Below are 27,834 nucleotides of genomic sequence, written 5' to 3'. Positions count from 1 at the left end.
CCTTGTCACTCCAAACGCTGTATCACCTGTGTGTACCTCAGGGAGACAGCTACTTTTACAAGCACTAGGACAGGCAGGACATACTACATCAAACAGAACATCACCTGCAGGTCCTGCAATATAATTTATGTCATCAAATGCAAAAGACCAGGGTGTCATATCCAATACATAGGAAAAACTACAACTGACCTACGCACACGCTTCACAAATTGGCAATCTTAACAAAAAAAAGTGGATCAACCAGTTGGAAACATTTCAGCATTGAGGGTTACAGCCTGTTGGACTTTTCTATAACAGATATAGAGATGCCAACAGATCCAGCAGCATTGACTAAAAGGGAGAACTTTTGGATATACTCTGGACACATTGGCACCACATGGCCTGAACCTGGAGGACGGTACCACCACTACTTAGCTTCTGCCAATGAAGCCCCTCTGAGCATTCCATCCTCAAAGCTCTATAACTGCCACCTTGGTAACAGCATGAAGCGGAAGCCGAAACGTTTTGTTAATCACAATTACGTGTGTGTATATATAGACAATTTTGAAAGGAACAAAGAGAACTTCACCCAAGCTTGCTCTAGATCCCTATAAGGATTCTGTTAATCACTTAAAAATATATGCACGTAATTGTGATTAACAAAACGGAAGCATGGTCTGTGTGTATGTGGAGGAAGAAAGAGCGCGCGCGCAAACATTCCCCCGGAACCTTTGTTTTGGAGCCACAGTGTCGGGAGGGGGTAAAAGAAAGAAAGACAGGAAAAGTGGTGGGGTTCCCCCGCCCGTTAAACTCTTTTCGGGTGGTGGGTGGGGCTTCGCGAGGGACGAGGCGTGGCCAAAGCCGAAAGCTGCGGCGGTCAGGGAACATCATGGCGCTTAACCCGGCAGGTAAGTGAGGGTGGAGGGGGTAACCATGGCAACCGGGCCTGTTGGGCTTGGCGAGAGGTGAGCCTCGCCTGGCGCGCTGTTAGCGGCAGGGGGAGTGAGGAAGCTTCATTTTCCCGCCTCGACCCCACCCGCTCCCGCTGCTGTCTTTCCCCCTCGTGCCGTGCAGGCGACGACGCGGAGTGGGAGCCGCCGTCGGAGGCGGAGCTGAAGGTGATCCAGGCCCGGCGCGAGCGGCAGGACAAGATCAGCAAGCTGATGAGCGACTACCTCCTCAAGGGCTACCGCATGCTAGGCGACTGCTGCGAGGAGTGCGGGGTAAGAGGGGGGCCCAGGCGCCCTGTGGCGATTGCAGAGCATGAGACTGCGGTGGGAGAGCGAGGGGACCTCTGAGCATGTTCAGAGTGCCCCGTCTTGAGGAAGGACTTCTGGGCAGGTTGGAGCCCCGGGGCTTATGAGAGAGAGAGTGAAAGCAACTTAATAGCAAATACCAATAGTAATCAAGAATAGCAATCGGACATCTTTGAGACATAATAGAAGAGCTGGTGGAGTGACTGGTTAAGATGGCTGTTGCCAACCTGGTGCCTTCTATAAATTATTATTATTATTATTATTAAAACTTCCTCCCAGAAGGAGCCCAGGGCAGCAAACAAAGAAAACACTTAAAAACACCTTAAACATCTCATAAACCAAAAATCTTTTTTAAAATCTTTAAAAACATCTTATAAAGCAGTTCCAGCACAGATGCAAACTGGGATAGGGTCTCTACTTAAAAAGCTTGTTGAAAGTGGAAGTTGAAAATATCTAGAGGGCACTAGGTTGGTGAAGGCTGGACTAAGAAGTCACTCTCTGAATCAGTAAGTCTTTAGGCCAAGGGGATCCCAAACTCTGGCCTGTGAGCTTCATTCAGCAGTCCTTGGCATGTCCACATTAAATGTTCATATTACTTACATTTTTATTGCTTCTCTTATTTCTTGTATTGTATCACAGTTTGAATTCTATGAAATGCAAATTGTAATACAATAAATACATTGTAAGAAACAAATGAACCAGTAAAATTGGTACAGCACTTATCAGCTTATGGACTGCCTTCAAGCTAACTTTTATTTGGGAGACAACATGGCGACCCTACGAATAGGGTTTTCATGGTAAGCGGTATTCAGAGGGGGTTTACCATTGCCTTCCTCTGAGGCAGTGACTGGCCCAAGGTCACCCAGTGAGCTTCATGGCTGTGTGAGGATTCGAACCCTGGTCTCCCAGATCGTAGTCCAGCACTCTAACCACTACACTACACATTATAATTGCTGTAGCAGGCAGAAAAATAGCTAGGTGGTCTGCCGTCTGCAATTTTCAAGTGGTCTCGCTTCTGCCCTGAACTCCCTCGGTGGCCTTAGGTAAACCACACTCTCTGCCTCACTCCCTTCGCCATCTGCAACATGGGGGATAATCATCCTGACCAATTTTTTCAGAGTTGTTGATTACAGCAAGATAATGTATATGAAGCACTTTGGAACACTTGAAAATGCTATGCCAGTCTTGAGTATTATTATGACATTTTTATGGGGTGTTTTTTTTTACACCAATCAGTGGTCTGTAGCATTCACCAGGTAGCATCTTGCAGCAATCGCCTAGTAGCCAGAGGCAACAAGGAGTTGTGGGCAGGCAAGTAAACAGGCTCATGGAAGAGGAACAGAAAGCTGCTGGGCTGCCAGGAGAGGAAATGTTCGTGTTCCATGCCCAGCAAAGAAAGAGCTTCTCCTCAGCCAGCTGCCAACCAGGCTAGTAATTTTGGGGCCTTATTTGCAAGGCTGTAGGAGGGGCCACATACAGGCTCAGCAGTCTGCAACGACTGTGGGAAACAGCAGTTATGCCCAAACTATAGAAGAAAATAGGTCTGAAGCCTGGTTTTTAAGGAGCCTGGTGTTGCAACAGCTAAGGTCTTCTTAACAGGAATAATGGTTCTTGCAAGCTTGACTTCTTTAACTCTGATTATATTTATTAATTGACACACAACGCTTACAACAAAATTAAACTCTGCTTCTACAAACTGTGAGGAAAAGAAAGGGAATAATAGAGAAAAAAGGCGGGAAAACTAGTTGCTTTCACTTCTCATAATATTTAATAGGGGTTACATAAAAAGATATCCCTTTAGGCCTCTCTATGTGTTACACTCAAACCATTCCCCTTAAAAGAGACAACAAACAGTTTCAACACCTGGTAAGAATTCTCAAATTATGAGGAGAAAGTGTGTGTGAGAGAGATTAATGAAATTCCCAAGCTCTTGAGTTCTCACTCCCCCCCCCCAATTTCAGCCAAATCATGCTCTCCAGTAGTCTTCTAAAAATGGGTAGCCAAGGGAGCTCCCTGCTTCCCAGTAATTTGAGCCCCCGTTTCAAGATGAAATTATTGTGTCAGTGGAAGGTTGGGAGTTCAGAGAGCATCAGACTGAGAGGGCAGAACTCTTGAGGCAATAAAGTGCCTGCGTGTCATTTGTGATTATTTTTTCTCCCGACAGTGGATTTGCACTTACCTTTTCCTTGGAGAGAGATGAAGTTAACGGGAATGGAGTCTTTTTTCAGGAAGGGGTGTGCAGAATGCTGTTTTGTATGACCCTGTAGTTAATTGCAATATAATGGGGTAAATTGTGCTCAGGTTGGCGTCGAAGGATTTTACATCTCTTATGTTTTTAAAGCAGAGGAAGTTCCTGCTTCTTTCCTCAGTACTTGACACCTTGTGACAATCATCTTTTCTCTATCAGCATTAGCTCACAGTTACTATTGGTTACAATTTTGCTGGCTAGTCCCAGATGTTTGTTTCTTTCATTGGTATGATCTCATACACCCCACCCGGTTCTTTATTTCACACACATCACATTCACTTTGCAAGCTCTGACACTTTTCTCCCACCCCACCCCCGTGTTGCAACCTTGTCCTTCCAGACTATTTTGCTGCAAGACAAGCAGAAGAAATTGTACTGTGTCGCCTGCCAAGAACTTAATTCTGATGTTGACAAGGACAATCCAGGTATATTTGGGGCAGTCAGGGAAGATTGCCTCACAGCCAGCACAGCAATGGATTGGGAGGGGCAGAAATCCTGGATTAGGGGATAAGGTGTGGGGCTTTCCTCCCATGGCGTAAGCGGATGGGGATTTAATGTCTTAATTAGCTGCAACACTGGAATCCATTCACTAGTCTGACTCTGATTCTGGGAATTTAAAAGCGTATGTTATAAAACGTAACTGGTGCTGCAGCACTTTTTGACATTTACACTCGTATGCTCTGGCAGCTTGGATGATCCCTGTATTCATGGTTTGTACTGGTAGTGAGTTTCTGGGTGTGCTGGGAAAGAGAACCTTTTTACGTTTCATTTGACGAGAGAGTTCAGTGTTAAGTTACTGCTAGGTCTTGCCTGTCATTTTCCATTGGGATGATTGCAAGAGGCTTGTGCAAACAGGACTGGAGTGGGGGCACTAGGAGAAATATGTGCTCATGCCCGTGTGCTTCTCTCTCTAGCCCTGAATGCTCAAGCTGCTCTGTCCCAAGTGCGCGAACGACAGTTAGCTGCCACTTCGGAGGACGCCACTTCACTTGAGTACCTCTCCTCTCTGCCAACTCCTCGCCACGTGCCACGCCCGGAACACTGTGAAGGGGCAGCCGCAGGACTCCGAGCTTCTGCTGCCGCTCCAGCGCTCCCCGTACCTGTCACGGTTTCTTCCTGTCCGCTGCCCGTTGGCGCCCTAGCTGTAGCAGAGGAAGCCATACTGCAGAAGATCAGCTGGGCTGGCCACGAGCTCCAGCAGACCACGTGCATTGAAACCAGCATACAGCTCTGCTCACTTATCCGTTCCTGCACAGAATCCCTCAAGGGAATTAAGGAACTGTTGCAGGGAGGCGGCCCTGATGTGTAGGGGTATCGCCAGGCCATGGGAGTACAGCCGTGCATGTAGCACCAAAGGATGTTCCCCTTAGAGGCTAGATCAGGGTCTGAGCCGTTCAAACAAGACTGTTCTTGCTTCTGATTAAAAAGTGTTGCTTTTTGTCTCATTCTAGTTGTCCTGAAGTTTGGGGAAGGTTACCAGGGATATTTGTTGAATTGATGGATCTCATCTAGAGTAAAAAGGAGATGGGTTGTGAGGAAGACCTATGCTCCTGACGATAGGATCATCCTACAGAACTATGGACCCACCTGCCATGCATGGTAGCCTGCTAGGAGCTTAATAAACTTCACGGTTTTGTTGTCTATCTGCAGTTGTGCATTGAGGAATGTCAAGGGTCTGGGTATACCTTAGGGGCTCGCAACAAGCTATACAGGTGTTAATGCAGAGCCAGGATGGGGCATCTGTGGCCCTTCAGGTGCTGTTGGACAACTCGCATCAGCCCACATTGGCACGTTCATTGGTCAGGACGATGGAATTTGTAGTCTGGCAACATCTGGAGGGTCACAAATTCCCTTTTCCTGACATGGAGGATTTTGTTCATGTGGATTCTCATAGGTGTTGCTCTCTCTTTGATGAATGGTCAGATTAAACCAATAGCTCTCAAGCTATGGGTCAGGCCCCCTTGGGGGGGTATGCAAGGCACTTGCCGGGGTACAAAATTCCAGGGTGGCAGAAGAGCATGTGACAAAGCCAGAAGGTTTCCTTTGAGCATTAGAGGTTTAGTATTCTGGCTACTCAAAAAGCTATGCGTAGAGAAGCTGTAGACAGGTAGGGGATATTTTAGCAGCTTCTCCGACTGGTGGTTTTATGAGAGTTGGAAATAGGTTGTTCTAGTCTTCTGCTGGCAGAGTTGGCTCCCTACATGCAGCAGAGAAACATGAACATGTATTCAGCTTTGTGCAAGAATTCTGGGTTCTCACCTGCCACCAAGATAGCTGCTGGGGTGATCCAGCACTTGGGAAATTTGCGTATATTTAGAAGGGAGTCCAAGTGTGAGAAATACAGAATTAAGCCAAAGAACTCTTTGCGTTTGGCCTATGATGAATCTAGGGCTGACTGGATTTGAAATGTACCTATGTTTTCATTTTGCCTTCAAGTTGGGCTCTCATGGCAACGGGCAAATACAGTAGGAACACGGGCATCTCCCTTATACACATGAGAAGAGCCTGGCTGCTAGATCAGGCCAGTGGCCTATCTAGCCCAGCATTCTGTTCCCACAGTGGCCAACTGGATACTTCTAGGATGCTCGCAAGCAGAACCTGAGGCAATAGCAATTCTCCCTGTCTACAGTTCCCAGCCACTGGCCTCTGACAGCACTAGAACATAGCCATCATGACTAGTGACTAGCGTTATCCTACATGAATTTGACTAAATCCAAACCTCTGTGTGGCTCTCTATGGCTTAAAGCATGTTTGGGCTCCTGCTCGGAGGGTGAGATATAAATCAAATAGTAAATAAATAAAAACAATGGGAGGATGCCAGGTAGGCCTGTATTGGCCAATAGCAGCTTTCTTAGGATGTCAGGCACCTTTCTTCCTGTTCATTTTATCTTGGACTGTGCTGAACTACAGAGGTATTGCTCCCTCCTGACCAATGCCACACTGAGCCCAGATCTGGCATAATACTTGGGTGCTTTTCATCGGCCAGAAAAAAATTCCGTAAAGAGTATTACTGCATTCTATCCCCCTGTCATGATTCCTGTTGGGAAGTAGATGTCAATTCACCTTTGAAAATAAAAGGATTGCGCAGAGAAACGTCAGTCAGTAGGCAGCTTTCCAGAGCTGCAGTCTGGGGATGGAAGTATGCCAAGCTTCTATCGTCACCAATGATCACAAACTCTAGTTTGGCCTGTGCAGAGTGAGGGATACCTAAGCCTTTCAAAATGGCAGGCTGAGGTATTCTACACCGGATGGGGATGTAAAAAAAAACCCCACAATGGTAAAAAAAAAAGTGCTGATGTCATTTGGAAGAGCTACTGTACAACTAGGGAAAGCTTGTACTTAATGGCTGGAAAATTTAACCTCTGGCAGATTTCTCATTAGAGCTCAGACTTCTGTACGCGATACAGCAGGGCTGGAGAAAAGGAATAGTTGTGTGGCTTGGTTTTTAGCTCTCTAGCCATGCCCCAAAGGCAGGGTGGACACCATCATTGGCTACCAGAAGCAGCCTGTCCCAGATGGTAGATTGTGTGGTATGATTAATGGGTGGCAAATTCTCAGTTAATTGTTTGTTACAGCTGACCATCTCCATTAAGCTAATTTCTTGCTCGTAGGAGATGAGTTGATATTTCCTCTATGAGAGCCCTGCAGGGATGGAGTTTAAGACCAGTAGTTAGGGGTCCCAGTAGTTAGGGGTCATGCAGAGGCAGAGAGAGCTATGAGTTTCTTATTATTTGATTTATGACCCGCCCTTCCCCCCAGCAGGAGCCCAGGGTGGCAAACAAAATCACTAAAAACTTTAAAACATCATAAAAACAAACTTTAAAACACATTAAAACAAAACATCTAAGATTAAACCCATTTTAAAAAAGGTTTAAGAACATATTCAAAAGCAATTCCAACACAGACGCAGACTGGGATAGGTCTCAAAAGGCTTGTTGAAAGAGGAAGCACAGTTTAGCTGTGCTAGAAACAGCCTGAGGACTCCAAAGGGCCATATTGTTTCTGTGGGAAACCCAAAGCAGGACTAGCAGTTGTGCTTCCCGCTGTAAGAGAGACTGTTTGAGCCCACCGTGGTCTCCTTTTATCTTTTTTTTAATAAAACCAGCATCTTTCTAATACTGGTTTTATTAAAAAAGATAAAAGGAGACCACAGTGCCCTCTCATCCAAAGGAAACTAACACAGTAATCTTACACACCAAGGATAGGGAATCTGTGGCCCTTAAGATGTTGCCGGACTCCAGTTCCCATCGTCCCTAACCATCCTCCATGCTGGCCGAGGCTGACAGAAGCTAAAGTCCAGTAATATCTGGAGAGTCGCAGGTTCCTCACCCTTGTGTATGCACACTTGCCTGGGAGTAAATTTAATTGAACTCAATAAAACTTCCGAGTACACCTGTATAGGGTTGTGTGTATAGGTTTGGGTTGCCAGGTTCTTGGCCTGATCCTGATCCTGTATCTTTAGGAGAAGAGAAACTCAGCCAAGTGCAGGTGTTCTTGCAACGCTGTAATGGGAAAAACCACAAGGTGGAATTCTCCCCCCTATACAACTTCTAAAGATACAGAAGACCTCTTGGAGGCCGGGCCTGGCAACCAAGGGGTCTTCTGTATCTTTAAAAGTTGTGCAGGCGGGAGGGAGAATTCCACCTTGTGGTTTTTCCCATTACAGCATTGCAAGAACATCTGCACTTGGCCGACTTTCTCGTCTCCTAAAGATACAGGATCAGGATCAGGCCAAGAACCTCGCAACCCTAATATAGGTGGCAATGGTGCCCCTGGAATGTCTTGCCTTAGCAAATGGGAAGTATTTAACTATATTTTTCATCGGGAGAGGAGCGCCATTCAGGTTTTCTGCCTTGTGTCAAAACGTCATATATAAAATTCCATTCTTCCTTTCTTTTACAAGAAAGCTGTTAATGGCACAAGCTGCCATAAACACAGGTGCGGGAAAATGCACAGCATTACTGGCTAACTTGCACGGAGGTGGTTAACCTATGTTTTTTGGGCTGTACCATTTCACATTATAAAGGTGACCTGATGTGATGGGATTATTTCCCTAATAAAAAAAAATGTTCTCGCTACATTTGAAGGACTGAAAAATGAAACATGCTGCTAAGTTGCTGATGGAATCCAGGTTCTGAAAGGTGCGCGGGAAGAGTTTTGGCTGAAAAACTAAAATGCTTTGGATGGATGCTCAGAGGGAAGACACACAATGAGGCCAGCTATGTATGTATGTATTTAGAAGCATTTTTAAACTGCCTAATATTTTAAAAACCTCTAAGTGATGGACAGTGTGTGCACCCTAAAAACAATATCCATCAAAACAAAATACAACCTAAAACAATATTAAAGCACGTAAAACAGAGATTGAGGGGATTCATAGACATAAATCAGGGTGCAATCTTACGGGTACATCTTTGCAAGCCATCTGAAGCAAGTGATAGTTGCTGCTTCACGTGTGGCAGAGGGAAGAGCATTTCAGAGAACAGGCAAAAGCAGAAAAGGCCCATTTTCAGGCCACCACCCTATGATCTGCAGGGTGTGGTGACAAGCAGAATTTCTCCCGGGGTGTTTCTTTGACTGTTCTTTTTTTCCCCTCCTCAGTCATCATGACTTTCCTGCGGTCCTTCTGGGACAGCCTGACGTGGAATGTTTGCACCCTCGAGGGACTCGCCTGCCAATGGGCTCAGCAGGATCCTCAACTCTCTATAGAGTCTATACAGGGGCAGGCGGTGTTTCAGGTAACCTGAGCCTGAGATGTTAACCTGTAAAGCCCTGAGTGAGACCTTGAATGTGACATGGCAGCCAATTCGCAGCCAGTTCCCTCAGCACAAATGTAATATCTGAGTGTCCGAGTGCTCCGTTAAACAACCTGCCTGCAGCATTCTGCCTCAGCTGCAGCTTCTGGACCAACCCCAAGGGAAGCGCCACATAGCATGGGTTACAGTAGTCTTGTCATATGGTTGCCAATGCAGGAATCCGTGACTAAGCCATCCCTGTCCAGGAAAGGGTGCAGTTGGCGTACCAACCGAAGCCGATAATAGCTGCTCCTCGCCGCAGACATTGAAGGAACTGGCTGAAGACCTCTCAGAACTGCCATCTATTATCTTTGCAAAATCATGGAGGACTGGTGAAGTGCCGGATGATTTGAGGAGAACTAATGTTGTCCCTATCTTCAAAAAGGAGGAACTGGGGAACTACAGACCAGTCAGCCTAACATCAATCCCTGGAAAAACTCTGGAGCAGATTATAAAGCAGTCTGTAAGCACCTTGAAAACAATGCAGTGATTACTAGGAGCCAACATGGATTTATGAAGAACAAACCCTGCCAAACTAATCTTAGAAGAGAAGACTGAGGGGAGATTTGATAGCACTCTTCAAGTACAGGAAAGGTTGCCACACAGAGGAGGGCCGGGATCTCTTCTCAATCATCCCAGAGTGCAGGACATGGAATGATGGGCTCAAGTTGCAAGAAGCCAGATTTCGACTGGACATCAGGAAAAACTTCCTGTTAGAGCCATACGACAATGGAACCAATTACCTAGAGAGGTAGTGGGTTCTCCGACCCTGGAGGCCTTCAAGAGGCAGCTGGACAGCCATCTGTCGGGAATGCTTTGATTTGGATTCCTGCATTGAGCAGGGGGGTTGGACTCGATGGCCTTATAGGCCCCTTCCAACTCTAGTATTCTATTCTATGACATTGCCTGAGCCTCTATTCACAAAGATGGGTCTAGGAGCATCCTCAAGCTACACACCTGTCCCTTCAGAGGGAGTGTAATTCCATCCAGAACTGGTGAACTGCCCAATTCCTGGGCCTAGGACCTGCTCACCCACAGAGTCCCCCTCTTACTAGGATTCATTCTTAGTTTATTGGCCTTCATCCAGCCCACCACTGCATCCAAGCACCGATTTAAAGTAGTCATAGCCTCTCCTGATTCAGATGCAACTGATAAATGGTTACCCAGATCCATTTCAGTCTGGTTTCAGTCCCTGTCACACCACTACAACTGCCTTGGTTGCCCTGGTTGATGACATTTCTCTGGTGAAGGATTTGTGGGGTGGGTGGGTGTTGGAACATATGGGGTTCAACTCCTGTCAGCAGTTTCTGGAACTGTGGTATCATTCTGCAGTGGGGTTGGGTTGGGAGCAATGTATTTTGGTGGTTCTGGCTCTACCTCCAGGGCTGTTTCCAGAAATTAGTTATGGGGGAAGGGCATTGTTCCGCGCTGTGGGAGTTGTCCTGTGACGTCTCACAGGGTTCCATCTTGTCCCCCATACTATCTGAAACAGGTGAGAGCTGTCATCAGGAGATATGGAGTGAGGTGACGGCAATATGAGGGCGACACGACCGCTCTAGCTCTCTGTTCCCTCTCAATTCGGAGAGGAGGGTGAAGTGCTAGACTGGAGCTTGGAGGTGCTGGATCGGGGCGAATAAACTAAAGCTGAATCCTGAAAAGACAGAGGTCTTACGCGTGCCAAGTTCTCGAGTCCAGGATGTGGGGAAACAGCCTGCACTCCTATTGAAGGAGGAGATCCGTAGTTTGGGGGTGCTCCTGGATCTAGAGCCATCGCTGAAGTTTCACAAAGGCCCAGTGGCTAGAGGTGCCTGTTCCCAGGCCTTGCCCAGAGATGCCTCCATGCTCTGGTAACCTCCAGAGTGCACTACTGCTATGTGCTCTATGTGGGGCTGCCCTTGAAGACGATTCAGAAATTTCACGGAGCCACCAGATTAATGGTTGGTGTTCTTTTAGAACATATACATGTCTTCCCCCACTCCAACCTCACAACAGCCCTGTGAGATAGGCAGGCTAGGTTGAGAGCAGGGTTGTAATCATCCGGGGAGTGAAAGGAGATGAATCAGCCACTGAGAAGACTCCTCAATAGCTAACTCACTCTTATTTCATGCATATTGGCTCCTAGAGTCGTCTGTTGTTGTGGGGGAAGGCATTAACAAAGGCCTCAAGGTCACTCAGCGAGCTTCATGGCTGAGTGGGGATTTGAACCCTGGTCTCCTGGGTCCCAATCTGACACTCTTAAGCACTGCACCATGCTGGCACATCCACACTGGATCAAGGGAAGATGGTGGGCCTGTTCAGGAAGGAAGCTCAGCAAGATTTCAGGCCAACACTGCTTCGCCCTCGCCCATTGTGCCACCTTGTCATCATGCAGGCAGCAGGAAAAGAGCAAAGTGGGCAGTTCACCACCACCCCCAGCCAGCCCATCACTTTCCCACTTCCTTAGGGAGAGTTGCTACATGTCCTCCCCTCACCAGAACCTTCACAACGACCCAGTGATGGAGATCAGGCCAAGGAGACCTTGCACTTCCAGGCCACCTCCAACAGCTTGTTTTAGAGCTGGGTGGATTCCCGGTCAGGCCAGTCCCAGGGCAAAGACTACATTCTCTGACCATGCTGACCCCCTTCATTTTCAGGCGTCAGTCTTTTTGTGTGTGGGGGGGAGGAGGAGACTTCCCTGCTTTTAAGTAACATTCCAGGTGGATTTCCAGCATGCCTTCCATTCCAGCACGCGCCACTCCTCAACACCTCCTCTGAGGGTCTGATTCTCAGCAGTGAAGAAAAGGAGCTCTGCCTGCGCTCAGTGGCACTCTCACCAGTGGTAGAGGCATGGCACTCTGTTCATCCCTTAGTGGCTTCACAGGAACAGGGGAGGCTGCTTTATCACAGGTCAGGTTATTTGTTCATCAAGGTGAGCAATACTGACAGAGAACAGTTCTCCAGGGTTTCAGAAGGGGGTCCCCCTGCCCCCCCCATGCCAATGATTGATGGTAGAACCTTTTGCATGCACGGCTGTTGCTGTACTGTGGCCCCTCCCCTAAAACGAAACCAAGTTCCCAGTCCTTAATAAAGCCATTTTTAACAGCTACATAGGAAGCCTCCTTACAGCAAATCTAGATGAATTGGTTCATTCAGCGCAGTAGCGTCTACGCTGACTGGCAACAGCAATCGAGGATTTGAAACGAGGGGGGGGCGGACTTTCTTTCCCAACCCCACCCGGAGATGCCGAGGACTGAGCCCGGGGCCTTTGGGGTGCAAAACAGGCGCCCTCCCGTCGATCGGTAACTCTGCTGTTGATTCTTCACGCGCCCCGCGGCTGACAGCCATTTCCCGGCCCTGAAACCGGGCTCCAGCGGAGGAAGAGGCCGGTGTGTGCGGGTCGCCCTCCGTCCCCTCCCGCTGCGGCTGTCGCCCCTTTAAGCTGCGTCCTTGCGCGCGCCGCCCCGGCAGGCGGGCAGGGGCGCTGCGGGTGTGGCCGCCGCGACGGCAGCGAGCGAGCGAACAAAGGCGAGGGGTGCCAGCGGCTGTGCTCGTCGCGGGCCGGGCCGAGCCGGGCCGCTTCTTCTCCTTCTCCTCCGCCAAAGGAGGCAGCGAGCAGGGCGCACGGCGGCCAATAGGGGACCGCGATCGGGCATCCCGGGCCGGCGGAGCAAGGCCGAGGGATGCCGGGAGCCAGCTGGACCGCCTCCGCGACCACCACCACCGTGCTAGCGCCGGCCTCGGCAGGCTAGCCGGCCAAAAGGGAAGGTTAGCCGGCCCTAGCGAGACGAGAGAGAGGAACGCCGGGCCTGTTTTCCCTGAGCTGGATAGGATCAGCAGCCTCCGGAGTATCTCTGAGCATAGGCAGAGTGCCTTTCTGTTCTCTTTGCAGCCGGATCTGCGTGGAGTCCGGGGAAGAGAGGGGAGGGCTCTAGCCCGGCCTGGGCCCCAGACAGACCCTCTCCTCTGTGAAGCGTCGCCCCCTCCGCGGGCCTCTGTTCGCCTCCTTTCCGCCTCCCTCTATGGCTGGGGACCGGCTGGCTCTCCCGTCCCGTCGGGGCTCCCTCTGGGCCGCGCCGGCTGCCGCCCCCGGCCTCCCCTCTCCGTCCCCGTAAGGCGCATCCCGGGCGAGGGGCTCCTCCGCCGCCCTCGGCTGCGCCTCTCTGCCCCGCCGCCATGACCTGCCTGCAGTCCTCCTCCCAGGACAGCCTGGCGGGGAACGTCTGCGCCATCGAGGGGCTCCCGCCGCTGCCCAAGGGCCTCAGCGGGATCCTCAACTCCAGCGGGGGCTCCTGGCGCGAGATCGAGAAAGTCTACAGCAAGAAGACGCGGATCCAGGACGACCTGAGCAAGTCCCAGGCCGCCTCCGAGAAGCTGCTCCTCCGCAGCAAGCCGGCCAACCTCGACTCGGCCCTGGCCGTGCTGCGCAAGGAGATGGTAAGTTGCTGCGCGCAGGAAGGAGGACCCCGCGCCGTCACTGCCGGCGCCGGGAAAAGCAGATCCCTCTCTCCCTCTGCCTGGCCATCCGCCTGGGGCATATTATTATTGTTGTTGTTGTTGTTAGCCGCCGGCAGGAAAGCAGATGCCTGCCCTCTCTTGCATCTGCCCTGTCTATTATTATTATTGTTATTGTTATTATTATTATTATTAATCAGGGGCAGATGCAAGAGAGGGCAGGCATCTGCTTTCCCACCGCAGGCTAATAAATAATAATAAAATAACAATAACAACAACAACAATAGTATTAAACACTGTGGTGTTCACTGGAGGAAAATGTTTGTTTGCTTGTTTACATCTGGTTTTAATTTTTATTCCTTCCTCCGAGGAGCACAAGGTTTTTTCTTTCCCCCATTTTTATGTTCACAACAAAACTATGAGGTAGATCGTGTGTGTGTGTGTGCGCACGTGCGTGCATGCACCCCCGCCCCAAGACCTCGTGATGAACTTTTTGTCTGAGCAGGGATTTGAACCCGGGTCTGCACAATCCTAGTCCAGCACTCTGACTGCTACACCATACTGTCTGTCTTTTGTTGTCTATGTAAACAGGAAAAACCCAGGCGTGCCCATGACCTGGCACTTTAAACTTTGGGGCAAGTGAAGCTGGTCATAAGATGAGAGTGGACAGGGTAAGGATACCTTAAAAGGGTGCCACAGCATCTGATTGTCCTGATGCGCAACCTATACTCTGGACAAAGGACAGAATATGGAGAAACCAATTGGTTCCCCATCGGAAAGGGTGTGAGACAGGGGTGTATTTTATCACCCTATCTATTTAATCTATACGCAGAACATATCATATGGAAAGCAGGATTGGACCAAGATGAAGGAGGTGTGAAAATTGGAGGGAGAAACAGCAATAATTTAAGATATGCAGACGATACCATACTACTAGCAGAAACCAGTAATGATCTGAAACGAACGCTGACGAAAGTTAAAGAGGAAAGCACAAAAGCGGACTACAGCTGAATGTCAAGAAGACTAAAGTAATGACAACAGAAGATTTATGTAACTTTACAGTTGACAACAAGGAAGGCTAGGGCTGCATTGCAGTTTGCATCTTGTTTTGGAGAATGCGAATTAGGTAGGTTTGCCTATAAATGTGAACCAAATCGAATTTTCTCCCTGTCCCTATTCTGGACACTGTTCTGATCCAAGACCGTAGGTATCCGCACGTCTGCACCCATTTTTCACAAGCATAGAATTTGTTTTTTGGATCAGAAGTCAGCATCCTGATAAGTTGTTATTGCAAAAAGTTTCCAGTCCTTAAGACTGGCAATAGGCCCTTAGAATGCACCCTGGTGTAAAATATTGATACTCTTTTTTGTTTCTTTTGTACAGCATACACAACAGGCACTTTCATCCCTATAGAATATCTTGCAGGGTCAGCACCAGCAAGGCTATTGGTGCCTGCTCCCCCAACCTTGATTTTTTGTCCTGAGCTAGCATTCGAAACACCACCAGGTGACCAGATCTAGCCACTTTTTAAATTTCTCCAAGTACCTGGGATGTAGCATGGTCCTGGGACATGGTGGGAAATTTAAAGGCGGCCACCACGTCCTCATAAGCCTGTCGGAACCCACTGAGGGCTCACCAGAGGACACTTTGACTGGGGTCCCCTCAAACTTGGAGCCAGCCTGGATTCCTTGGAACGGGAAGCCATCTTCATTACCTGTGGGTCCCTAATTGCTGAAGGGGGCAGTGATAACATACAAGGCTAGCCCTGTCAAACATGCATGTGCTAGCCATACATTAATCACTAATTGAAGGGGGCAGGTATCGGGGGGCAGAGGTGGGGAGCCTTTTTTCAGTCCGAGGGCCACATTCTCTTCTGGACAACTGTCTGGGGGCCACATCCCAGTGGAGGGTGGAACCAAAGTAGGTGCAGCAATAACTAAATTTTATCTTTTTGTAGTAGGCTAGTTTTTACACATACACACCCCCTCTCTATGCAGGATTATCAGAATTCAGGGACGCATTCCAGCCAAGCAAAGACACCCTTCAGAAGGGTGTGAAGCTGGGTTGCTGAGGGGCGTGGCCTGGGGAGAGGGGGTGTGGCTGGGGAGAGTCCTGAGGGCCAGAGAGAGAGGCTTCGAGGGCCGCATTTGGGGCCCAGACCTGAGGTTCCCCACCCCTGGTGTAGGGGTTCCTATGTGCAGCTGGCTTTGTGAGCCTCCCTTTTGATTTCCCACAATGTCCTGGAGTGACATTATTTGGGGTATTCTAGGGCCTTGTGGGAAATCAAAATGGCAGCTTCCAGCTACCGTTGGAGTGCTGCTGCCTACCATTTGGCCAAAGTGAGCTGGCTGCCTCAAGTGGCTGATTTGGGGTGTCATGAAAATTGCTAAGTTATTTAAATTATTATTATTGTGTGCATGCCCCCAGGGAGAAGTGCTTGTGGGATTTTCTAGCTCATGGGCCAAAATAACTAGGCCACCTTTGGGTGCCTGTGACATGGGTGGCGGTGGCAAGGAGGGAGACTTACAGTTTCCCTTCAGGCAACAAACTGATTTGGTCAGGCCCTGAGTCCCACTAAAGTACATGCTGCCCAGGTACCCTTGAAATCTGCAGCCATCCCTGGCAGGGGTAGTGGTATTGGTCGTCATGTTTCTAGCCCTCATTGACTGTAAAGATATGCCTGAACACCTGTCCACAGGAAGCCAGAAAAGTGGTTGAATAAGATTTCCAGCTAGTCACGGCTTGCATTGCTCTATGCTGTTCCCCAGCAAGACTGGGATGAATAATGCATGCAGCAAAAAGTGCCCAATTATACAAATTAAGATGCATTGTGCAACTAGAGAGTGCCAAATTCAGCCTTTCTCAGTATACAATTGCTCTATGGCATATACACAGCCCTGATTTGGTTTGTTTCTGTGTGTGTGTGTGTGTGTGTGTGAGTTTCATTTACCTTCCATCTGTCCTCTAAATGCACACTGTTTCTCCCTCTTTTATTCTCACAACAACCCTGTGGGGTAGGTTAGACTGAGAGGTAGAGACTGGCCCAAGATCACCTAGTAAGCTTCAGATGGACAGTCATATGTTAGAGAGGCTCTGGCTTTCTTGCATCAAACTGGATGTTGGACTAATCTCCCCCTCCACCTCGGTTTTGAATTTGACTGTTCCTGTTTCTTACTCTAAAACTTTAACCACGACACCCTACTGGCTTGTTTTTCCTTACAGATAATCATTTGGGCTTTATTATAGAAACCTTAATATTCGGTGCATGTCAATGGTCTGTGTTTTGTTTTTTAAATATATCTTTTACATTATGCATTGGATTTTTCTTCCGGAGAGAAGCGTAACTGATTTTTTCCCTTCAGTTTATCTCATCAGCTTAGCTAGATGGTAAATAAGCTAAAATGCTGAGGGATCAGCATGCATGCATGGGCTGGTCAAAAATACAGTATTAAATATGTACCCCATCTCCTGTTAAATACACCCAGGATCAGAGTTCTTTGCCTCTTTAAAACAGTCACTCTGGATTTACGCATCTTTAGACTGTGTACTATCTGCTGTCTGATCAGAACAACCTCGTTACTTACAGGAAATTAGAAGCAGTTATGTGCACTCAGTCAAACGTCTGGCTATGAAACGCATGGCATTTTGTATTAACTGACTTTAAAGCAGGCAGATGTAAAACGTAAAACCATTTCTTGCCGCTCTGATTAATCTTGTGCCGTTTTGTAATGACTGACAGATTTTTTAAGTCAACAAAATAAAATGGAAAATGGAAATGGACAGCCTTCAAGTCGATTCCGACTTATGGCGACCCTATGAATAGGGTTTTCGTGGTAAGGGGTATTCAGAGGTGGCTTACCATTGCCATCCTCTGAGGCTGAGAGGCAGTGAGTGGCCCAAGGTCACCCAGTGAGCTTCATGGCTGGGTGGGGATTCGAATCCTGGTACGCCACACTGGCTCTCCAAATAAAACGGAAGGGACGTCCAATGAAGCTACATGTTGGGAGATTCAGAACAGACAAAAGAACATATTTCTTCATGCAGTGCACAGTTAAACTTTGGCATTCACTCTCTCAGGAGGCAGTGCTGGCTTCCAACTTGGATGGCTTTAGAAGAGGATTAGACAAATTCATGGAGGGTGAGGCTAGCAGTGGCTACTAGCCATGATGGCTGTGCTCTTTCTGCCTCCATAGTCAGAGGCTGTATGCTTCAGAACACCAGTTGCTGGAAACCGCAGGAGGGGAGATGGACATCTGTTTGGCCACTGTGAGAACAGGATGCTGGACTAGATGGGTCTTGGGCCTGATCCACCAGGGGTTTGTTACGTTGTATGGCTGGGTGCGACCTTCAGCTTTTCCTCTGTGAGAACAAACACAGCAACCCACTTTGCAAACTAATGTATGGAAATGGGCTGCCTTCAAGTCGATCCTGACTTATGGCGACCCTACGATAGGGTTTTCATGGTAAGCGGCATTCAGAGGGGGTTTCCCATTGCCTGCCTCTGAGGCTAGTCCTCCCCAGCTGGCTAGGGCCTGCTCAGCTTGCCACAGCTGCACAAGTCAGCCCCTTCCTGCCAGCTGGGGGGCAACTGGGCTCCTTGGGACTATGCACCTTGCCCACTGCTGCACAGGTGGCAGGGCACGTAACCCCTGAGCCACTTCCTGTGGGGGTGATCTTTAGCTGGCCCTTGACACGCAGGAGACTCGAGCGGGGATTTGAACTCACAGATTCTGGACTCCCAGCCAGGCTCTCCTCCCCACTGTGCTATACCAATTGCCAATGTGTGTAAATAGTAGCTTCTATATGTAACAAATAAGAGTGTGACTGGGCAGCAGTTTAGCTTCAAAGCACATGCAATGTATTCATCCAGCAGGGGACAGCAGAGACACATGTGAGTGTTTTCAAGATGCACCAACTTCCCTGGCAGGGAAGGGAACCTTGCAACAAACCCGTCTTAAGTTTGCAGCAATGGTCATGTGGCACCTTTTTTCTTTTCTTTTTCAAGGCTACAAACTTCACTGTGCTTTTGTGGCTCTGTCTGATGAAGAGAAGTCTAAGCTCCCTGGCCACAGCTGTCACCCTGGGCTCCGACTGGGAGGAAGGGCAGGATATAAATCAAATAATAAATAATTGGAAATAAACAAATCCAGTGGGCCTCCAGCTCCTCCCCTGTGGCTTTTAGGGCTCACATCTGGGCCCAACTGTATAAGAACACAAGAAGAGCCCTGGAGCTGGCCAAAGGCCCAACAAGCCCAGCACCCTCTTCTGACAGTGGCCAACCTAATACCCCAATGGGAACCCTGAAAGCACCTGCAATTCAGAGGCGTTCCACCTCCACCAGTGAAGGCAGAGAATGCAGCCTGTGAAAACAAGCCCATGTTAAACACAGCGGGGTTTTTAAAAATCCCTAAATAAGAGTAATTGAAATATACTTATTGTTAAACAACTGGGAGGTGGAAAGCCTTGTTCAGCTACTGCAGATGATGCCACGATCAGTGTTGCCGGTGGATCGCATGTGGCCTTCTGTTCATCTCTCCTCTAGAACATGTACCCAGAATCTTCTGCGATGCATTTGGGGTTCCACGGCAGACAATTCGCTTCAGAGAATGTTTGGATCTTAAGGAAACTGCCTTGTGCAGAGTCTGACCTGGTCTGTTTAGTTCTGCACTGCCTGCATTGACTTTCAGCAGCTCTCATAGAAAAGAATCAAAGAAGAGTTGGAAGGAGCTTTAAGGCCATCAAGTCCAACTCCCTTCAACTTAAAGCACCCCTGACAGGTTCCTGTCCGGCTGCCTCTTGAATGCCTCCAGTGTTGGAGAGCCCACTACCTCCCTAGGTCATTGGTTCCATTGTTGTACCCCTCTAACAGGAAGGTTTTCCTGATGTTCAGTTGAAATCTGTCTTCCTGTGACTTGAGCCCATTATTCTGTGCCCTGCACTCTGGGGCAATCTAGAAGAGGTCCTGGCCCTCCTCTGTGTGGCAACCTTTCAAGTACTTGAAGAATGCTATGATATCTCCCCTCAGTCTTCTCTTCTCAAGGCTAAACATGCCCAGTTCTTTCAGTCTCTCCTCATGGGGCTTTGTTTCCAGTCCCTTGATCATCAGATGTTTTGTCTCATTTCCCCCCACTGTTGGCTCATATTCATCTTGTGATCAACAACAATCCCACGCTCCTTCTTGCATGTTGTATTTCTGAGCCAAGTATCGCCCATCTTATAACTGTGCACTAGGTTTCTTTTTCTTAGGTATAGAACCTTACACTTGTGCCCTGTTAAATTTCATTCTGTTGTTTTTAGCTCAGGTCCAGCCTATCAAGATCACTTTGAATTTTGTTTCTGTCCTCCAGGGTGTTAGCTAACCCTCCCAATTTTGTATCATCTGCAAAGTTGATAAGCATTCCCTGCACCTCCTCATCCAAGTATTAATAAAAATGATGAAGAGCACTGGACCCAGGACCAAGCCTCGCGGTACCCCGATCATCACTTCCTCCGGGTTTTAGACAGGGGTGTTCCTGAGCCCTGTCTCGAGATACCTGGTACCTTCTGCATGGAAGGCAAATAGATGTTCTTCCACCAAGCTATGGCGGTTCTCCTAAAAAAAAGAAGGGTTGTATTCAACTAAGGGCCCATCCATACGGCCGTATAATCTGCAGTGTTATTGCTTTGTGTTCTCATTAATTCACAGTTGTCCATGTGATATTGCAGGCTAGTATGGATTTTCGTGTTCACAAATCTGCATTAGAAATACCACTGAAAAACTGATATGCTTTTCTGTGTCGATAATCAATCAGATTAACGTCTCTGCGTTCGGAAGCAATACTGCAAACTTTCTTGCAATAGGCGGTCCATGAGGGTTCTTCCGTCATATGCCAAGCCCCCTGTCTCCTTCCCACCCAACAGCACATCCACAAACCTGGCAATGCATGGGAATTTAAACAAAGATGCAAGTTTTTGCGCTGTTCCAAAAAAGTGCGCGAAAAGCAAATGACCGTTCACTGAAAAGGGGTGGGCTTAGGGGAGTAGCCAATGCTAAAGCAATTTAGACCCCCCCAAAAAATCCCACACGTATGGATGCTTGATAATCGGGTTCTCACAATAATCCGACCACAAACAGGACATGTAAGGATCTCAAGGCCACGAACCAATACGGAAAATGTGGATTTTGCGGTTTGGTATGGATGGGCCCTAAATCAGGGTGGATACATTAAAACTGAGGAACCTAAATTAGCTGTCTATTAACTTCAGTGGGTCTACTCTAAGTAGGACTAGCACTGAATACCCCCCTCAGATTCCAGCCCTCACGGTTCTGAATTAAGGGCTGATTTAAATAGGAACAAAGATTACCTTAAATGGAGTCAGACTGTTCGCCCATCTAGCTCAGCATTGTCTGACTGGGAAAGGCTCACATGATGAAACAGGTTATCATACTTTGGACACATGAGAAGACAGGATTCCCTAGAAAAGACAATAATGCTGGGAAAAACAGAAGGGAGTAGAAAAAGAGGAAGGCCAAACAAGAGATGGATTGAGTCCATAAAGGAAGCCACAGACCTGAACTTACAAGATCTGAACAGGGTGGTTCACGACAGATGCTCTTGAAGGTCGCTGATTCATAGGGTCGCCATAAGTCGTAATCGACTCGAAGGCACATAACAACAACAACAAGGAGATGCCAGGCACTGACATGTGGGCACTTTTTGTATGCAAAATGTGTGCTTTGCCACTGAACGATGGCCCCTCCCCAACCGGAATGCTGTCTCTTACTTGTAAGCTGGCATCGCATTTGCTTCCTTATTATCATCCTTTCGGTGTGGAACTGTCTGAGAGGGCACCAGACCTTTTGACCTGTTCTAGTACAGTCTTGTGGCCAAGCGTGGGATCTGGAAGGTCCCTGTGTTCTGCTGAGGTTGATCATCAGTCTCTCTAGTTTGGAGTCACCTACACAAGGGCTCGCCAATCTTTTTAGGCCCACCGGCCCGTTTTTGAATTGTGAGCGACTGCCGTAGGCACCACCCCCTCTGGTAACTCCCCTCCCCCTCATCAGTCCCCCCTCCCCCAAGGAAGAGAGAAAGAGAGAAAGTGTTCATGCACACATCTGGGTAAAAGTTGGATCTATTAGAATTAATCTGACAATACCATAATACCATAGAGCTGAAAGCGGATGTGGGAAAGAGCATCACTCGTCTAACTTCCTTCTCCAGCTCTGTGTACTACTCAAAGGAGGAAAAATCCCTTGAATTGCCTCGTGACTAAAGGAGGCAGGTGGGCGGTGGCTCAGAGACTTTGAGCACCAGGGGAAGACCTCAAGGATGCTATTGTGCCCACAGGTGCCATACTGGCAGTCTCTGACCTACACAGATGCTACATTCACCTCATACATTTAAATCGCATCTATAGCACATGGCTGCCCTCAAAGAATCCTGGGAACTGTAGTTTATCCCTTGCAGAACTACAGTTTCCAACTATTTCCTTCACAAACTACAGTTCGCAGGATTCTTAGGGGGGAAGCCATGTGCTTTAAATGTAGGGTGTGGATGTGACCTGACTGGAAGAGGTTCCCCAAGGTTTCAGACAGGAATCTTTCCCAGCTAAAATGGAAATGTCAGGGATGGAACCTGGAACCTTTTGCATACAAAGCCTGAGCTCTGCCAGTGAGCAGTGGTCACTCCCTGAATGCAGGACAACCATTGTCCCATTGGCATCAGGCTTTGGGCCCAGGCAGCGTTTGGGACCTACCTTGCCAGGGGCAGGTTGGCATGGATGCCATCTATTTCTACGGTGTGGGCAGTGGCAGCTCCATGTCAGTGGGGCAGTGGGATCTGCCCCAGGTTTTAGACTGAGCTTTCACGGAGCGGGTTTACTGCCCCACTGACATGAAGCCACCAGCCGCCACTGGGTGTGGGAATAAAGTAGCACCGGTGGTGGACCAGGCCGGGTGGTTGGGGAAGTGGCGGCACTGCTCCAGCTGACACTGTTTGCTTGTTGCAGGTGGGGCTTCGGCAACTCGACATGTCCCTCCTCTGCCAGCTCTGGTCCCTGTACGAGTCCATTCAGGAATACAAAGGCCTCTTTCAGGACATGTCTTCCTCCCTACACTCGGAAGGGAGCCTTGCTGCCGAAAACGGCTTCTCCGATGAGGACGAGGACTTTGAAGTGGATCCGATGAGCCCCGACGGGCACAAGGAGAACCCCCTGGGCCAGCGGCTCCGTCTGCTCCAGCCGCAGAACTCCCGGGACCAGTGGCTCCAAGACTCATTCCACATCACCATCTGAAGTGGGCCTGTGCTCCAGAGTTGCCTTTCCGCCTGGGCAGCTGGAGAACTTGACCACTTCTTTGGAAAAGATTTTGGGTGGGTTTGTTTTTTGTTTTTCAGGGATTGGTGACTGGTGGGAGGGAGATGAGGTGCGTTCGCACTGACAGTTTGCCGCTGGTTTCACAATATTGGAACTACCCCTTGAGGATCACCTTCCACTTTGCACTTAACCAGTGGTGGCTTAGTATTAACTTACCGCCAGGGGATCCAGCAGGATTTCACTGAGCAACCTTTCCAGAAAGAGAGAACGAGGAAAGTTTATTTGCGTAATTCCTTCTATTCCTCCAGGGCATAGATAAGGGGCTAGAGTGTCCTTTTTTCTCTTCTTCCAAAGGCAGCGGCCTCCATCCTCCCTCGCTTGGGGAAAAAAGGGGCTTATAGGACAGGTGGTGGCAAAGCAAAGATGAGCAGCTGCAGTTCAATCATAAGAAAGTAAGCCTGTCTAGTCCGACATCCTGTTGTCCACAGTGGCCAACCAGGTGCCCAGAACAGATAGACCTGTGGCCCTCCAGGTATGTTGGACAGCTGCTGCCACCATCTCTGACCATTGGCCATGCTGGCTGGGGCTGATGGGAGGTGGAGTCCAGCAACAGCTGAAGGTGCCCGGGTTTCCCCAGTCCTGACCTTGGCAAAGCCTAGCTGTCCTCCGCTGCTGTCGCCCAGCAGCTGTTGTTCTGGACCTGCGGATATGCGCCTATGAAGTGTTTGAGGAATAACAGAGGCCATGCCGGTGGCTACCTCACTGATCATTTCTGGGGAATGGATCACACATCACTAGGCACTGTCTTCTCCTGCGCTGCCTCAGGTCCTCCAGCCAAAAAACGTGGGCAGAGGATATCGGGATTTCCCTCTCCCGCCTCTCTGGCTTCCTGCCCACGACTCACTCCGACCTCATCCGTCTCCTTGGGAGAGGGAGGCCCATAGCTCAGTGGCAGAACTCCAGCTGTGCATGCAGAAGGTCCCAGCTTCAATCCCCAGCAGCACCGCCAGGCAGGAAAAGCTTCCCAGCCTGTTAACCTGAAGCACCACTGCCCATCTGTGGACAGAGCTAGATGGGCTAGTGGCCTAACTTAGCATAAGGCTACTTCTTAGGCTGATTTGTTAGTGGGGTGGTGGTGGTAGCTCAGTGGTTATGCTCCTGCCTTGCATGAGAAGGCCCCAGCTTCAGTCCCCAGCATCTCCAGGTCAGGCTGTCGGCAAAGACTCCTGCCTGAAACCCTGAAGGGCTGCAGGGAGGCAGGGTAGGCACTTCTGAGCTGCATGGAGCAAGGGTCCAACACTTGCTATAAGGCAGCTTCCTGTGCGTCTAGAGGCTGAGCTCACTGCCCCCCAGTGGCAGCTGACGGCTCCATGTCAGTAGGGGCAGTAGAATCCGCTCCAGGTTTTAGTCCATACTGAAGCACCTTGAACAGCTCCTTGAAAGTTTGGACTAAAACCTGGAGTGGATCCCACTTCTCCAGACACGGAGCCACTAGCCGTCACTGCTTCCCCCCTTCTTCCCCGCCCCCCGGAAGTATCCAGGAATGGTGTAGCTAGATAGGAGCCTGCTGTGTGCACGAAAAAGCTTATTCGATAGATTTTTTTTCTAGGCAGAGTTGCATTTGCTGGATTAATTATTAGTGCCTCGGCTGTGTTACCTAAAATCGGCCTCTTTAAAATATTTAATGATATATGATTGTTTTCTTTGTTTAATTATTTTTCAGGCCTTGAAATACAAGGGTTTTGGGGCGGAGGGAGTGTCCCTGCTTCTTCCTCTCCCCCTCCCCCCCTTCTATACCTGGGTACAAATGTTGGATTGCTAATTTAATATATTGGTTTTTGTAATGGGGCATTTTGCAACTGGATCCGTCGCCACGGCGGGGTGAATCCAGGGAATAAAATGGCATCCCAAATCAGGGCCTGTCTGCGTTTCATTCCAAGCTGATTCCAATGCTGACTTGGCCAAAGTTTTCTAAAGAGGTAAAAAAGCAAAGGAAACCATGATTTGTGCTGGACCTAAGTTGCATAAGAGTAGGCAAGCTTTTAGGTGTTACAGAACTCTTCACTGGGCAGAAAATGTGATATCTGAAACCCTGCGTACTTTTGCACCAGGATCACCACTCAGTTGGATCAGTACAAGGAAACATTTTTAACGACTTAGTACCTCCCTATCTTTTTCAGAACTGTGCGTCCTTGCTATCATGAAAATGATAATAACAGATATTTTATGCGCCCTTCACCATAAGAACCCAGGACAGTATACAGCAGTATAAAAACAGAAGGTTAAAATCCATTAGAACAATTGACAGTCAGAAGAATAGCGTGGGGCCCTTTGGAAAACACCACCATCTGCTCCTTCTCCATGAAAGATCCTGGGCTGGTAGGGTTGCCATATTGCCCGGATAGCCGGGTTTTACCCGGATTCTATGCATGCCACCCGGCGCCCGGCTAGCCCTTTACGTGGCCCGGATTCTCAGCTTTAATTTAAAAAATTAAGTTTCTAGGTGGTCCGGTTCTCGAGATATACATACAAACGTCAGCCACCCCCCTCGACTGTTAAACCTTTCTTTAAACAGTACTGTACTATAGCACTTTGTAGCTTTAACCCCGCCCGTTCAGCATTGCAGCCAATCAGGGATTGTGTTTCAGTTTCATTGACCTCAGGCAGTGTCTAGAAAACAAAATGGTGGTTTCACACACACACACCCCGTTTATCTGAAAATCTCATAAATTGGGTAAGTATATACATTTCAGTTTTGTTTCCTCTTGTGTGCAGGAGTCAGACCTTGGGCAATGTTTTGAAAACCTTCCCAATACTTGCTTTTTGTAAAAGCAATGCTAATCCCATATGCCCAGAGTAAATCCCATTTAATTCAATAGGACTTACTTTGAGTAGACATGTTATGAATGTGCTGAAAATCAATGGGACTTTGGAGTGAATGTAAAAAAGAATTATGTTTGTGTTCTAACTCTTTCTGTCTCCAGTCCAATTTTAAAGCAAGTAGGCAGGGCTTACTTAGGTATTACAGTTTTTATTCTGTAGGAAAGTAATACTGATTTTTTTTTAAACTAATACTGATTTTTCTGCAATGACCAACTGGTTTGACAATAAACTATTATATGGGCTGTATGTATTTATACATCTGCTGTGTGTGCATGTGCATGTATGGAGTCTTTCCAACACCCCTGTGAGGTAGGGTTGGAAACCAATGCAGCTCACAACAAGAAATAAAGCCATTTAAAATCCAATGACCATAAAACAAGTATAAACAGTTGCAAAACAGCGTAAAGTGGCATGATTCGGAATTTTGGGTTGTGTGAATGAAGTTGCTTATCACTTGAGGTTGCAGTTCTGTCCCTGTTTGAGTAAGCCCCACTGAATATGCTGGGACTTGCTTCTGAATAAATAAACTTAGGATTGCACTATAAATATCTTTACAGTTTGTGTAAATAATAAATATATTTGATAGTCATGCTTATATACATATTTCTTCATTTATCATATTTTTGGTTTTTGGTTAGGAATCCTGACTGGTTGTGAGATGCTTAGTTTTTTGCCTTACTCATAGGAATCTTGTTGTGGTTGGTATGGTATTACATTTAGGAAAGTGTTACTGCCTTCTGTGTTTTTTTTTCCTATTTGCATTTCACTTATCTTTAACCTCACTCCGTTACAGCCATAGAAGCAACAGCAGCATATGCAAGATAATTAACTCCCATTAGTGATAAGAACAAGAATTTATAATTATTATTTCAATTAAAACAAGAGGCTTATCAATACTTTGAAGAGGACCAGATATTTATTTTCTTTCTGAGTCCAGGACTGGGTCTTTCATGATGCCCGGTGTGTGTGGGGGAGCAGGAGAGTAGTCGATAAGACAGACATCCTGGCATTGGTAATCTAATTAGCAAGGTATGTGTGGGGTTGTTGCACACTTCCAGGCCCAGTTTCATTTTGAGTATGGAGGTGGAACCTGTGTAGATGTGGTTGAGAAATTTTGAGTTAAGCAAAGCTCTGCTTTTATAAAACCTAAGAAACATACAGATACTTTGAATGTCTGAGTGCCTGCACCAGTGGAATACTGGAGGAACTTGTAAAACTTGCTGCAACAGTATTTAGAACTGAGCATGTGGTGTGAAAGACTCCTTTTCCTAACATTTTGGCTTGTTTTTCTCCACTCACCACATCTCTGAAATATATTGTATATGTTATGGTTAACTGTGCTGCTGCCCTGACTTACTTTGTTTGTTGCTATTTTGTGTTTTTATTATGTTTTTATATTGATTGTGTATTTTTATTGTTTTTATTATATTTGTAAGCTGTGCTGAGCTCTGTTTTTAACAGCAAAAGGGCAGGATATAAATTCTCTTAATCAATCAATAAATACTCCATAGTGTTGGAAACTAGGCATTTAAGGCTGAAAATGTTGCTTAAAAAAAAAAGATATCTCACATCTTTCCCCAGTTTTTGGTGGTAATTCCTAGGCACAAAAACAAAACAACTGGACAATCCAAATATTAATATGCAAATATTTGCATAATATGCAAATAATATGCAAATAATTTGCATAATATGCAAATTAACCTGCCCGGATTTGTGGAACTGGAATATGGCAACCCTATGGGCTGGGCATCTGTTGCAGGGCCCAGTGGGTGCAGCTGGGGTGACAAGGTGGGGTGGGGTGGGGTGGGGAGGTTGGGTGAGGTCCTGGCATTGTGGAGAGGGGTGGTGATGACCTGCGATTTTTCCAGAGGGGGGGGAAGCTGCAGCTGTAGCTCAAACAATGTCATGAGGTGTGGATTTGGAGGCCTGAGTCCAGACCTCTGTGTGCA

General features: G+C 47.9%; 2 protein-coding genes across 2 annotated transcripts; both read left to right on the top strand.

The window, feature by feature from the left end:
• Positions 1-706: 706 nt before the first annotated feature.
• Positions 707-4,927, top strand: ZNRD2 (zinc ribbon domain containing 2). Its single transcript, XM_061606456.1, has 4 exons — positions 707-887; positions 1,054-1,202; positions 3,823-3,907; positions 4,397-4,927. Exons 1-4 carry the CDS (start codon positions 869-871, stop codon positions 4,789-4,791), a joined length of 648 nt encoding a protein of 215 aa, XP_061462440.1. The 5' UTR covers positions 707-868; the 3' UTR covers positions 4,792-4,927.
• Positions 4,928-13,416: 8,489 nt separating this feature from the next.
• On the top strand, positions 13,417-25,953 carry FAM89B (family with sequence similarity 89 member B). Its single transcript, XM_061605985.1, has 2 exons — positions 13,417-13,690; positions 22,697-25,953. The coding sequence occupies exons 1-2, from the start codon at positions 13,430-13,432 to the stop codon at positions 22,979-22,981; spliced, it is 546 nt and encodes a 181-aa protein (XP_061461969.1). The 5' UTR covers positions 13,417-13,429; the 3' UTR covers positions 22,982-25,953.
• The last annotated feature ends 1,881 nt before the right edge of the window (positions 25,954-27,834 follow it).

This window comes from Rhineura floridana, chromosome 22 (assembly GCF_030035675.1).
Source record: "Rhineura floridana isolate rRhiFlo1 chromosome 22, rRhiFlo1.hap2, whole genome shotgun sequence".
NCBI classification, from domain to species: Eukaryota; Metazoa; Chordata; class Lepidosauria; order Squamata; family Rhineuridae; genus Rhineura; species Rhineura floridana.
The sequence above is the reverse complement of the archived record's forward strand: the minus strand, read 5'-3'. Positions and strand labels throughout refer to the sequence as shown.